Source organism: Salvelinus alpinus, chromosome 8 (genome assembly GCF_045679555.1).
Source record: "Salvelinus alpinus chromosome 8, SLU_Salpinus.1, whole genome shotgun sequence".
Classification (NCBI taxonomy): domain Eukaryota; kingdom Metazoa; phylum Chordata; class Actinopteri; order Salmoniformes; family Salmonidae; genus Salvelinus; species Salvelinus alpinus.
In genome coordinates this window covers 64,228,018-64,241,787 of record NC_092093.1, presented here as the reverse complement: position 1 = coordinate 64,241,787, position 13,770 = coordinate 64,228,018, and the positions used below count along the sequence as shown (strand labels likewise).

General features: G+C 40.6%; 1 protein-coding gene across 1 annotated transcript in view; it reads left to right on the top strand.

Annotated features, from left to right (window-relative positions):
* The window catches only part of LOC139583472 (D(3) dopamine receptor-like), a 41,637-nt gene that overhangs the window by 12,096 nt on the left and 15,771 nt on the right, over positions 1 to 13,770 (top strand). The window contains exons 3-4 of the mRNA XM_071414599.1: positions 1,783 to 1,895; positions 13,076 to 13,212. Coding sequence (XP_071270700.1) covers positions 1,783 to 1,895; positions 13,076 to 13,212 — 250 coding nt within the window. The remainder of the gene's footprint in view (positions 1 to 1,782; positions 1,896 to 13,075; positions 13,213 to 13,770) is intronic.

Genomic DNA, 13,770 nt, shown 5'->3' with positions numbered 1-13,770 from the left:
AACTCCCATGGCTTATTTTTCAAATTGGAATGTTTTGTTTCTAAATGTCTCCGCAGGAGTGAAGGTTTCATCGAGTTGTGAGATACTACTTTTGGACATATAACACACTGTGGCTGAGGAAAGGCACTGCTCCCAATATAAGTGAACTCCAAACCAGTGTAGTTCTCATCATATTTGTGCCTCTTCGATGGTCCAACGTCCCTGTTTGTTGTTCGGTGCTTTCCTGGGTAGCCGAAGGGCTGCAACTGATTCACAACTGTCAGTGTCCATGCTAGCTGGGCTAACCACAAATGTAAAATTACTGATGCTAGCATTGGATGTGCTCATGGAAGCAGACCAACTTGTGTCGTCGACAGGTGCAGGTGTAGAACTGCTGGTAGTAGCAGTACTACCTGTAGAGCTGGTATGTGTTTCTATGGACCCGGGCCTTACTTTTTTTAACCATTTATACATTTTTGAGCAAACGGAATGAGCAGCAGCTACGTTTGGTTAGTGGAATTCCCGCGAGAGAGTAACGGTTAATGTGATTGGATATTCATTATTTGACTAGGCTACCTGTTTTTGACATTGTGTTGTTATTTTGCTGAACACTAGATGGTTTAATTTTGTTTTTGGCAGTGAAACGAGGCTACTCAGGCGATAAAAAAAACTCACCCAAATGTATAGCCCCGTTGGAAAATATAAATGGATTGTTTGAAAATGTGAAGAAAAATAATAATAATATATATATATACACTACCGGTCAAAAGTTTTAGAACACCTACTCATTGAAGGGTTTTTGTTTATTTTTACTATTTTCTACATTGTAGAATAATAGTGAAGACATCAAAACAATGAAATAACACATATGGAATCATGTAGAAACGAAAGAACTCTTAAACAAATCATAATATATTTTATATTTGAGATTCTTCAAATAGCCACCCTTTGCCTTGACAGATTTGCACCCGCTTGGAATTCTCTCAACCAGCTTCATAGTCACCTGGAATGCATTTCAATTAACAGGTGTGCCTTGTTAAAAGTTAATTTGTGGAATTTCTTTACTTCTTAATGCGTTTGAGCCAATCAGTTGTGTTGTGACAAGGTAGGGGTGGTATACAGATGACTGCCCTATTTGGTAAAAGACCAAGTCCATATTATGGCAAGAACAGCTCATATTATGGCAAGAACAGCTCACTATTATTCTACAATGTAGAAAATAGTAAAAATAAAGAAAAACCCTTGAATGAGTAGGTGTTCTAAAACTTCTGACCGGTAGTCTATTTTTTATAAAAAAAAAAAAACTTGAATCACATTTTTATTTGGCGTACCCCTGACGGAATTGCGCGTACCCCTGGGGGTTCGCGTACCCCAGTTTGGGAATACCTGCATTAGAGGATAGAAAGGGTGCATGTGGATGAGGGGGTGGGGGGAATATGTCAGGCGCTGCAGCTCAGAACACATTTATCTCTGTCAGACAGTTGTTATCATGTATTATAGCACCTAAGGGAAGGCCTGTCTGAGCAGCACTATCTATCTGGGTGAGGCAGGCTGGAACTGGGAGTGTGTAATTGTACTTTCAAGGGTTTGAACGTGGGTGGCATAATTGGACAGAGAAAGAGAGAGGGAGAGAGGGAGGGAGCAAAAGAGAGAGGGAGCAAAAGAGAGAGAGAGAATAATTTATTTGATGTGTGTTGTTGATTATGAATAATGATGATTGATATGGATAATGATGGTGATCATGATGATACTGATGAAGCTGTGTGAATGTGTGTGTCATGTGACCCTGCGTTACCTGTCCAGGTGGTCGGAGGGGCGTGGCTCTTCAGCAGGATGTACTGTAACATCTTTGTCACCTTGGATGTCATGATGTGTACCGCCAGCATTCTCAACCTGTGTGCTATCAGCATTGACAGGTAAGACGCCCTGTGTGCGTGTGTGTGTGTAGATATATTTGGTTTCCTCAACAACCTTCTGGTGTTAACGTTATTCTGCCAGTACCGCGCACTGCGATTTCCCATCAGTGTCCTGCTGGTGAGTGTGTGTGTGTGTGTGTGTGTGTGTCGGACCAGCTAGTCAGGGTGCTCGGGACACCGTTCGTGTCTGTCTGTGTGTGTGTGTCTGTGTGTGTGTGTGTGTGTGTGTGTGTGTGTGTGTGTGTGTGTGTGTGTGTGTGTGTGTGTGTGTGTGTGTGTGTGTGTGTGTGTGTGTGTGTGTGTGTGTATGGTAGACTTTATATACAGTACTATTTGTCATTACTGCACCTCCAGTTGACTTGATGCCCTGTTGAGTTGTCAGGTTCAGAGAGCAGGTCTACTTTCTCCAAATGAGCCTTAAATATTTGTGCTGGAGGGATGTGCCTGTACCCTCTAGGTTAGCATGTTGTATAATGTTGTAAACTACTTCCCATGTTTACTGTTGATGTGCATTGGGCATGTACATTATTTATTTGCTTAGTTTTCCAGTTCATGTATAAGTTAATATTTAATAGCTCTTTGGGTGTTGAACCCAAACGACCATTGGGCACAACGTGCTTTTAACCATCAAAGAAATAGGAACACAGGGGGCAGAACACTGTGTGTGTGTGGAGAGTGAAAGTGTATTGTTATTCTCTGTATATGTGCATCTTTATACTGAAAATCACTAATTAGCAGGTTACCCTGACAGGTGATTCATTAAGCCCTTCACCTGGGTGTGAAGTGTGTGTGTGTGTGTGTGTGTGTGTGTGTGTGTGTGTGTGTGTGTGTGTGTGTGTGTGTGTGTGAGAGAGAGAGAGAGAGAGAGAGAGAGAGAGAGAGAGAGAGAGAGAGAGAGAGAGAGAGAGAGAGAGAGAGAGAGAGAGAGAGAGAGAGAGAGAGAGAGAGAGAGAGAGAGAGAGAGAGAGAGATGATCTGTTTAAAGGTCCAGTTCACAGCATGTGTGTTACACTGTACGGATGCAATTACATTAGCTGTCCCAATGATGTATCACTGCTCTCCCAAGCAGACATCACATCTGTATTATTATCATCTATGTTTTCCAGAAACACCTGGGGCATATATGTTTTTGATAGTGCTTTCACCAATATGGTCCCGCTTTAAATGACGTGCAGCTTATAAAAGCTTCATAAAGCCTTCATAAACACTACGTAAATGTGTCCGAAACATCTATAAGCTTATGTCATGCTCTATAAAGGGTTTATAAATGTGGCATAACTGTGTGACATAACCACCAATGTCAAATGTGACATAACCCACTATGTAAAATATGACATAAACTTGAGCTTAATAAAAGGGTGGCATAAGCACTGTTTAATAAAGTCTTTATAAAGCATATTTAATTGAGGCTTCACAAAGCATTTATAACCTTGTCATGCATCTAGGTAGAGCATTGCAACACCAGGATAGTGGACCACCCATACGTATAAATGTATGCACGCATGGCTGTAAGTCGCTTTGCATGAAAGCGTCTGCTAAATGGCATATATTATTTTAGATTATATTATTCGAAAACATTTCTAGGATGGCCCAACCTCTTTCCCTCTTGAGTGCATAGACAATTTTGGACCTGACCTCAACTTTACCCAAAATGCTGTGCTGTGTGATGACACACGCTCTAAAGTGCAGTCATGGGCCTTTTAAAATCTATTTTTATTTTTAGACAATTTGTTTTTTTCTCCCCAAATTCTGTTTTCTCTATTTAATTTTTCCAAGTTTCGGATTTCCACCCATTTTGTTTCTCGTTTCCCACCAGTTTTTTTCACACGTTTTTAATAGAAAAACAACTCAATTGGATTTTCTGTGTTCACAGCAATGCATAAAACACATCAGGGGATAACTTTTGAGGTCTGGGAAAAAATCTAAGAAACTTTTGAGAGTAGATACCTTTTCATTCATGTGGTGTTTCTGTAGAGCAGTAAGCTCACGTGATGCAGTTTGCAACTCAAATGCCCACTTGTGCTGCCACTGGACAGCGAAAAACAACAACTTTATTTATTGTAATTTAAATTAGTTTGTTGTAGTTAAGTGTTGAGTTAGATTACATAAATCAAATCAAATGTTATATTTGATAAATAGATCGCTACCATAGCTACCTCAATCGTTATTTCAAATAATTTGTGCCTAAATAGCAATTTCTAGCTGATGTTAGCAGCATAAGCTAGCTAGTTAGCTATACCAATACAACATTTAGCTCGCTAGCAGGCTCAGCTAAATACAAATCTCCCTAGATACAGCCACGTCTCATAGTCAAGTCATTAGATTTGTAAATTAAAGAGGAATATAATAATACGAATCAAATTAAGTTTCCCATCTCCTCATTTAGAGTATTTATTGTGCATCACAGAAATGCCCTTACCCAGATGGTGAGACAAATGCATTTCCTAACAGACCTGCTACCTTTACCCAGATGATGGTGAGACAAATGCATTTCCTAACAGACCTGCTACCTTTACCCAGATGGTGAGACAAATGCATTTCCTAACAGACCTGCTACCTTTACCCAGATGATGGTGAGACAAATGCATTTCCTAACAGACCTGCTACCTTTACCCAGATGGTGAGACAAATGCATTTCCTAACAGACCTGCTACCTTTACCCAGATGATGGTGAGACAAATGCATTTCCTAACAGACCTGCTACCTTTACCCAGATGATGGTGAGACAAATGCATTTCCTAACAGACCTGCTACCTTTACCCAGATGGTGAGACAAATGCATTTCCTAACAGACCTGCTACCTTTACCCAGATGATGGTGAGACAAATGCATTTCCTAACAAAAATGCCCTTACCCAGATGGTGTGACAAATGCATTTCCTAACAGACCATCTAACTTTCTTTGTTGTTAGGTTGGAACCAACATGCAGTACCTCCAGCAGAGGCAAGAACCATTTGTCCGCCAGCTCAGGAACAAGATACACTATTCACTGCCCTGTGTAATGTTTAGTAATTGCATTGCTGGACTTTTTTAAACAATGTATTTGCATTGTTTTAAAAATGTAAAAATAAGAAGAAATGTATGGTTTAAACTTGTCTTTAATGTTTATTTGTTTTAGCTGTTAGTGATAATTCCCTAGGTGTTAATACATTTAGCCTTTATGTATGTGTTATGAATGAAAGAAGGTCTGAATTTATAATAAGTACAGCGTCAAATGATATAAGGCATTTATGAATGTGTTATAAATTATCAAAGCGGTCTGACTTTAAAGTAAGTACAGCGTCATGCAATGTAGAGTCTTTATAGATGTGTTATGAATAGGAATGTGGCGGTCACAAAATTCCATCAGCCGGTGATTGTCAAGCAAATAACTGTCGGTCTCATGGTAATTGACCATTAATTAACATAAAGAATAGCATACTCTGAGTTGTCCTTATGTTAGGTCCTGATCTTGCTATGCCATATGGCTGTGGGCTACACTAGTTCATTTAGCAGACAAGATGTGCTTAGAATTCCAGGGCATTATTTTATATTATGAATAATAGAATTGAACAAAGCTGAATAAAATAGAAAGGATATTTTCTCCAAACGATTTGGAGTGCGAACATGCAGCTATTCTGTGTTGGTCGGTTAACAAAGAAATAGGTACTCCTATATGCTTAATTTAGAGTTGTTAATATAACTTTAGTTGTTCTACAAATGTTGGACTATACGTTTTGATGTTAGGCTGCATGATGCGACTCTAATGATGATTTGAAAAAAGTTGCTTGAAAGACATGTTTTTTTGTGCAGGCTGTACACACTATATCCTTCACTCATTCACAATTTGACAAGCACTTGATAATGTCTAGAATTTCACGGCGGCATCCCCTTTGTGTGGCCATAATGCACCCTTAAAAAACATGCCTTTTGCGGCCAGTGGCCATTGTGCTCTTCTCCATGCGCTCCGAAGTACCTCTCACTCACATGGCTCTCCATCAGTGATCGGGTGTTTCTCACAGGCTACAAGTGAAGACAGACATTGGGGACGCAACTGCGCTTGACCTTATCCAATTCCGAGGTGCATATTGAAGATATTGGAAGAACTGTTCACATTTACTTTTCGTCAGCCAACATGATGAGTAGGCGTAACGAACAGCAAAAGCACTAGCCTATGTCAATCTACTATCCCCCATAGTACAAAAGTCAACCTATTCTATTCTGTGCGAGAAATAAATATTCCAAAGTGATCGCAAATGCAATTATGCATGTAATATTTTTATTATAAAGGTGCATTTGTATGGTGAAAATTGTCTTCCCCAACCTTGAAATGTAGGCGCTGCTTATGTATGCCAGTTAGGTGCTTAATTTTGAGAAGTTATTTGGCCACTTTAGTTGTGATACAAACCTTATCAAAACATATAGGCCTATGGGCTAGGCCTACAATGAGGCGTGCAACTATGATTAGAAAAAGTTGCCAAAAAAAGGAATTCTTATGCTGGGCATCATTCACAGCTGATAATATATAATTCACAAGTGATAGGCTAATATTGTCACCCATCAGACTATTTTTGATTGAATCTTCTCTTTACATATACTGAATAATATATGTGTGAAATTTGTTTTGATTTAATATGGACCATTATCATGCACCTGTATCAAAATAGGGGCAGTGGGAAAAAAACACATGTCATCTATGCACTTAAATAGCAAATGGAGGAAGCTTTTCCCGTGGTTAATTTGCATGCCAGCCAGGTAGGCTATACTCCTGTTGTAAATATAAACAATGTGCTTAATATTAGGAAAGTTGAGAAATAAATATTGTAGGCCTATATGATGGGATCCTCCTATTTTTAGTAGAGGCCATCACTCTGTTTACTCGCGCTGTTGCATAGCCTATAGAAATGTTGCGCAACATCAGCTCATGGGCTCTCATGAAGTGCTTGATCAGATGTTCAATCACATTTGCATTGATGTCAGAGTGATTAGAGGGACAATAGAGTGCTGAGTACCAGGCAGTTAGCAAGTTTGGTAGGCTACTAATGACCAGCAGCAGCATCAGAGCTTGGAGAAGCCTAATTACGTGACTGAACGGTCACATGGAAATGAACTGCCTTCATGACTCGTGACCGCCTGGTGTGGCGGTAATACGGCCACCACAACAGCCCTAGTTATGGATGACCGAAGGTGTCTCACTTCAAACAAAGTACTACAGGATAATGTATAAAGTGTCAATAAATAGGTTATAAATGTTCTGCTGATTTATGAAGGTTCTCTCATGATCCACAGGTTACTGGGGTGTGAGAGGTGTTTAGATAGGTTGATGGCCTGACTGGGCCCAGCACCCCACGGTATGGCTTGTTATATTGTTGTATTAAAGACCTGACTGGGTCCAGCACCCCACGGTATGGCTTGTTATATTGTTGTATTAAAGACCTGACTGGGCCCAGCACCCCACGGTATGGCTTGTTACATTGTTGTATCAGAGACCTGACTGGGTCCAGCACCCCACGGTATGGCTTGTTATATTGTTGTATCAGAGACCTGACTGGGCCCAGCACACCACGGTATGGCTTGTTATATTGTTGTATCAGAGACCTGACTGGGTCCAGCACCCCACGGTATGGCTTGTTATATTGTTGTATCAGAGACCTGACTGGGTCCAGCACCCCACTGTATGGCTTGTTATATTGTTGTATCAGAGACCTGACTGGGTCCAGCATCCCACGGTATGGCTTGTTATATTGTTGTATCAGAGACCTGACTGGGTCCAGCACCCCACGGTATGGCTTGTTATATTGTTGTATTAAAGACCTGACTGGGCCCAGCACCCCACGGTATGGCTTGTTATATTACATTTACATTTACATTTAAGTCATTTAGCAGACGCTCTTATCCAGAGCGACTTAAATTGTGGAAATGGGTGGGGTTTAGCCATAATTATGACTTTGTGGCTGTGTTAACTCTTCCCCTGTAAATATTCCCAGGTCGTTGTTGTAAATGAGAATGTGTTATCAGTCAACTTACCTGGTAAAATAAGGGTAAAAAAAATGGAAACATTTACTAGCGAGGACAAGGGGGAATATTTTTGCTAGCAAAGGACATAGCCTGATGACAAATACTTTACTCAGTAAGGTCACTCCCACTAAGGCCAAATTTGAATGGATACACTTACCTTGATGAAAGACTCCAACCTAAGGAAATTAAAAGTGTCTTTATTTACATGTTCCTCAGTACACATACACAACAATATAACGAGCCATATATTGTTGTATCAGAGACCTGACTGGGTCTTGCACCCCACGGTATGGCTTGTTATATTGTTGTATCAGAGACCTGACTGGGTCTTGCACCCCGCGGTATGGCTTGTTATATTGTTGTATCAGAGACCTGACTGGGTCCAGCACCCCACGGTATGGCTTGTTATATTGTTGTATCAGAGACCTGACTGGGTCCAGCACCCCACGGTATGGCTCGTTATGCCCAGCGCCCCACGGTATGGCTCGTTATATTGTTGTGTATGTGTACTGAGGAACATGTAAATAAAGACACTTTTAATTTCCTTAGGTTGGGGTCTTTCATCAAGGTAAGTGTATCCATTCAAAGTTGGCCTTAGTGGGAGTGACCATATAATTATATGGGAGTGACCTTACTGAGTAAAGTATTTGTCATCAGGCTATGTCCTTTGCTAGCAAAAATATTCCCCCTTGTCCTCGCTAGTAAATGTTTCCATTTTTTTTACCCTTATTTTACCAGGTAAGTTGACTGATAACACATTCTCATTTACAACAACGACCTGGGGAATATTTACAGGGGAAGAGTTAACACAGCCACAAAGTCATAATTATGGCTAAACCCCACCCATTTCCACAATTTATCTTCTTAAAATGCTATTTAAAGCTGACCTTAACCTTAACCACAATGATAACATTATGCCTAATCCTAACCTTAAATTAAGACCAATTTAAAAAAATTATTATTATTTTTATGATATAGCCAATTTTGAATTTGTGGCTGCGCTATCTAGTGGAAACCATTCCCCTTGGCCTCAAGGGAGAAAAAGACAACAGGTCCTACCTTCCAGCTAGCTAATTAGCAAAGGACATAGCTAGCAAGCTAAATTCTCCACCAAGAAGAAGAAAGACTACACCCTTCAAATCTGTGGTCGATGTGTGTTGCGTTTGTGTGGAATACTATCCCAATGAGAGTTACAAACACAATGTCTTTATTGCCAAGACTCATTGGGGAAGGTGTTTTGGGAGATTAAGGTTATGATTAGGTAAGTGTTATGATTATGGTTAAGGTTAGGGTAAGGGCAGGGGTTAAATCAAATCAAATTTAAATGGTCACATACACATATTTAGCAGATGTTATTGCGGGTGTAGCGAAATGCTTGTGTTCCTAGCTCCAACAGTGCAGTAGTATCTAAACATTATTCACAACAATACATACATCTAAAAGTAAAATTATGAAATATATAAATATTACATTGAGCAATGTTTGAGTGGCATTGACTAAAATACAGTAGAATATGATACAGTATATACATATGAGATGAGTAAAGCAGTATGTAATCATTATTTAAACATTATTAAAGTGTCTAGTGATTTCATATTTATGTATATAGGGCATCAGCTTCTAAGGTGCAGGGTTGTGTAACCGGGTGGAACGCAGCTAGTGATGGCTATTAAACAGTCTAATGGCCTTAAGATAGAAGCTGTTTTTCAGTCTCTTGGTCCCAGCTTTGATGCATCTGTACTGACCTCGCCTTCTGGATGATAGCGGGGTGAACAGGCAGTGGCTCGGGTGGTTGATGTCCTTGATGATCTTTTTGGCCTTCCTGTGATATCGGGTGCTGTAGGTGTCCTGGAGGTGGCTCCCCTAAACCCTTAGGGTTAGGGTTAGGGTTTAGGGAAGGGACGTACCAAGGATCCCAGATAGCACAACAGAAAAACGATTAGGGGTAATGTGAATAACGTGACTTCACTAAACCATTAGAACGTTTCTGCAACTAACTCCCCCTAACAAGCAATGTTTGAAATATGCTCTACCCTCTTGTGGCTTTGAGTCAGTGACTCTTATCACGGAGCACGTCTATATCATATTCAACATAGTGGGTATGTCACATTTGACATGGGTGATTATGTCACACAGTTATGCCACATTTATGAACACTTTATAAATCATGACATATGGTTATAGATGCTTTGTAACACATTTATGTAGTACTTATGACGGCATTATGAAGGATCTATGAAGCCTTTATAAGCTGAATGTTATTTAAAGCGGGACCCAAAACACATAAATGCAGTGGTATTACGCTACATTTGCAGTAAATTAAGTACATTCATAATGTCCTATAGTTTATGCAGTTTGTTACAGTTATTGCCGATTGCTAACACACTGAAGGTGAATGCTTAGACAAAAGCATCAAAACCTTACGTTTTGTAACCATGCCTTAAACAAAGGCACCAAAAGTACAAACACATTTTCTGCTTTCCACTTTGTTTGCAATTCTGCAACACACTTTGCACTTTGTTTACACTTTGTTTACAATTCTGCAAAACACTTGCAAAACACTACACACTGTTTCTTACATTAGACACTTCGATCAAGAATGAAATCTCTTGCAATCATTGGAAAACACTTCTATTCAAAATGCTAAACATACCTGAAATTGGCAACACCCACACACACACACACACGAAAACATTTATACAGTAATTGAACACCAATTAGTCTGAGCCTTAGCACTACAAATAGACCTCCGGTAAGCTCACCTCTTTTGTGAGAACTTTCCAAACGTGGAGGCAATGAAAGCGAGAGGAAGAGAGAGAGGAGTAGGAGGAGGACAAGAACAAAGAAGGGGACCAGGCAATAGACGTAGACATATTTCCGATGACATTAGGGCCACTTTGGTGGACCATGTCATAAATCATGGCCTGACGATGAAGGAGGCTGGGCAGAGAGTTCAGCCCAACCTGAAACACTACAAAGTAGCATCCATAATACGGACATTTAGACTGGAGAACAGGTATGTCTTCAACTTTCTACACTAGACAGTACGTATGTAATCGTTGCACATCATTCTGCATCACAGTACAATACAATGTATGTCCTACAATATTAGGTCTATGCTCCCCAGTGAACAAGGCACCTGCCTTGCCTGTAGCTTGTAGTTTTGACTGAATGTGTCTGACCCATCCCATCCCCATCCTTGTGTGAAAATGTAGACATTGTAGTACTGTGTTTTGAGTTACACCATATTCACGGGACAGTGTATGCATTTTCTGTTACAGAGAGTCCTGGACTTTGATGCAGCTGCACAGCCTCATGAGTTCATTTTCACTGATTAAGATGGATTCAATCTAGCTAAAACCAGGCGCCGGGGCCGAACTGTTATAGGACAAAGAGCCGTTGTGAATGTCCCTGGGCAGCGTGGGGGAAATATCACCTTGTGTGCCGCCATTAGTCTGCAAGGAGTTCTCCATCACCACGCCACCCTGGGTCCCTACAATACAGCAACACATAATCATATTTCTGGAAGCACTACATAATGCAGCTGTACAGGACGGACCAGAGCAGCCCAGGTTTGTGGTCATCTGGGATAATGTTGGTTTCCACCGGGCTGCTCTGGTCAGGGACTGGTTCACCAACCACAATAACTTCACAGTTGTATACTTGCCCCCTTACTCCCCATTTCTCAATCTGATTGAGGAATTATTTTCGGCTTGGAGTTGGAAAGTGTATGACCGCCAACCACATGCACGCCTGCCTCTTCTGCAAGCAACGGAGGAGGCATGCGGAGACATTGAGGTGGGGTCAGTCCAGGGTTGGATATGGGGCAAGGCAATATTTTCCCTGTTGCCCAGCCAGGGTTGACATTGCTTGTGATGTGGATGAGGTAATGTGGCCAGACCCTAACAGAAGGCGGGATCCATAAACCATCCACCCCATCCCTTACAATAATATGTTTTGTTTACCATTGCACTGTAATTTTACGGTAATAATTATTGTTTCCGTGAGTTTACAGTAACATATTGTATTGATTACTGTACTGTACTGAAATGTGAGTAGATGTACTGGACAATCTTTCACAGAAGCCTGTATGAGAAAATAAAAAAGGTACTAAAGACAGCAGTGTTTTGTATAGAGTACATCAGTGTGTTGCTGCTTTGAAAGAGTAATTTAAATGGTGCATGTGTGTATCATTTTGTTGCAAAAATGCCATTTTGAAAAAGGATTGTTAGGTTTTGATTGCAGAGTTTCATTTTGCCATAGAAATTAGATGTTTATCTCCAAGTGTTGTGTCTTATTTGGCTTGTGTGTAGAGTTTTGACACAATGAGCCAAATTCCGCAACAAGTGTGTAAGCAATCGCAAAAAAATGTAATACAATATATTAGGATAAATATATCAAAATAGATAGAAAGTGTTCTGAAGTGTTCCGAAGTGTTCCGAAGTGATCTGAAGTGTTTCGAAGTGTTCTGAAGTGATCTGCCGTGTTCTGAAGTGTTCTGAAGTGATCTGAAGTGTTCCGAAGTGTTCTGAAGTGATCTGCCGTGTTCTGAAGTGATCTGAAGTGATCTGAAGTGATCTGCCGTGTTCTGAAGTGATCTGAAGTGATCTGAAGTGTTCTGAAGTGATCTGCCGTGTTCTGAAGTGATCTGAAGTGATCTGCCGTGTTCTGAAGTGATCTGAAGTGTTCTGAAGTCATTGCAGGCAATCTCAACGCTGTGCGTTACAGGGAAGACATCCTCCTCCCTCATGTGGTACCATTCCTGCAGGCTCATCCTGACATAACCCTCCAGCATGACAATGCCACCAGCCATTACGCATTCTTGGCATACAACACAAGGTTTATGAATTTTATCAAAGCTTTCCTGGCCTTATTGCTGAATTGCCAAATTGACTAATTGTGAAACAATTTCAATATAGAAGCGCTTCATTTGCTGTTCCATTGTGGAACTTGATATCACACTCATTGGAATTTCATTTGCTTCTTTCTCTTTCTGTTAACTTCTAATTTTTAACCTACACATTTTCTCTCTCTCTCTCTTCACAGATCAGTATAACCTGACTGATCAATTTCCAGGGTTAGTTAGCATAACCAGTCTGTTTGTGGTGACTGATCCATTTCCAGGGATATGGTTAGGGTTAGTTAGTTAGTATAACCCGTTTGTCTGTGTGATCCATCTCCAGGTACACAGCGGTGGTGATGCCTGTCCTCTACAACACCACACACAGCTCCAGGAAGCGTGTCTCGGTCATGATCGCGACAGTGTGGATCCTGGCCTTTGCTGTATCCTGCCCCCTGCTGTTCGGATTTAACACATCAGGTGAGACACGTGAGTACAGGTGAGACACACCCACACCCCCTCGCACCTACACAGTTTGAAATGAACCACTATCCAGTGAGCCCCTATACCCCTGGAAAACTGCCTCCCTAGCCAGTGAGTCAGTTCTTGATTGTAGTGAATGATCTCTATTACTCAGTGTGTGTTGTTTCTCTCCATATGTCAATTAAGTCCAGGCTTTTTCAGAAATTCACCAATTTGTTCACACCAATGTTAGGTCTATGGGGTAATCTATCAGTCTCATTATAATAAACCATATTAAAATCCCCACCAACTATAATCTGACTGGATGGATATTTTCTCAGAAGAAGTAAGTCAGTTGGAGGACTAGAACAGTATCCATACACATTACACAACACAAATAATCGGTCCATGTGGTTGATGACCGCTACTAGCCAATGTCCATTAGTGTCCATCTGAGTAAACAAAAATGTCCCTTTGAAATTGTGTGCTAGAATTGCAACCCCAGTTGCATGATTAGTCCCGTGGACAAGAAAATGTCACTACCCCACTGATTTTTATTAATCTATATTTTGTATT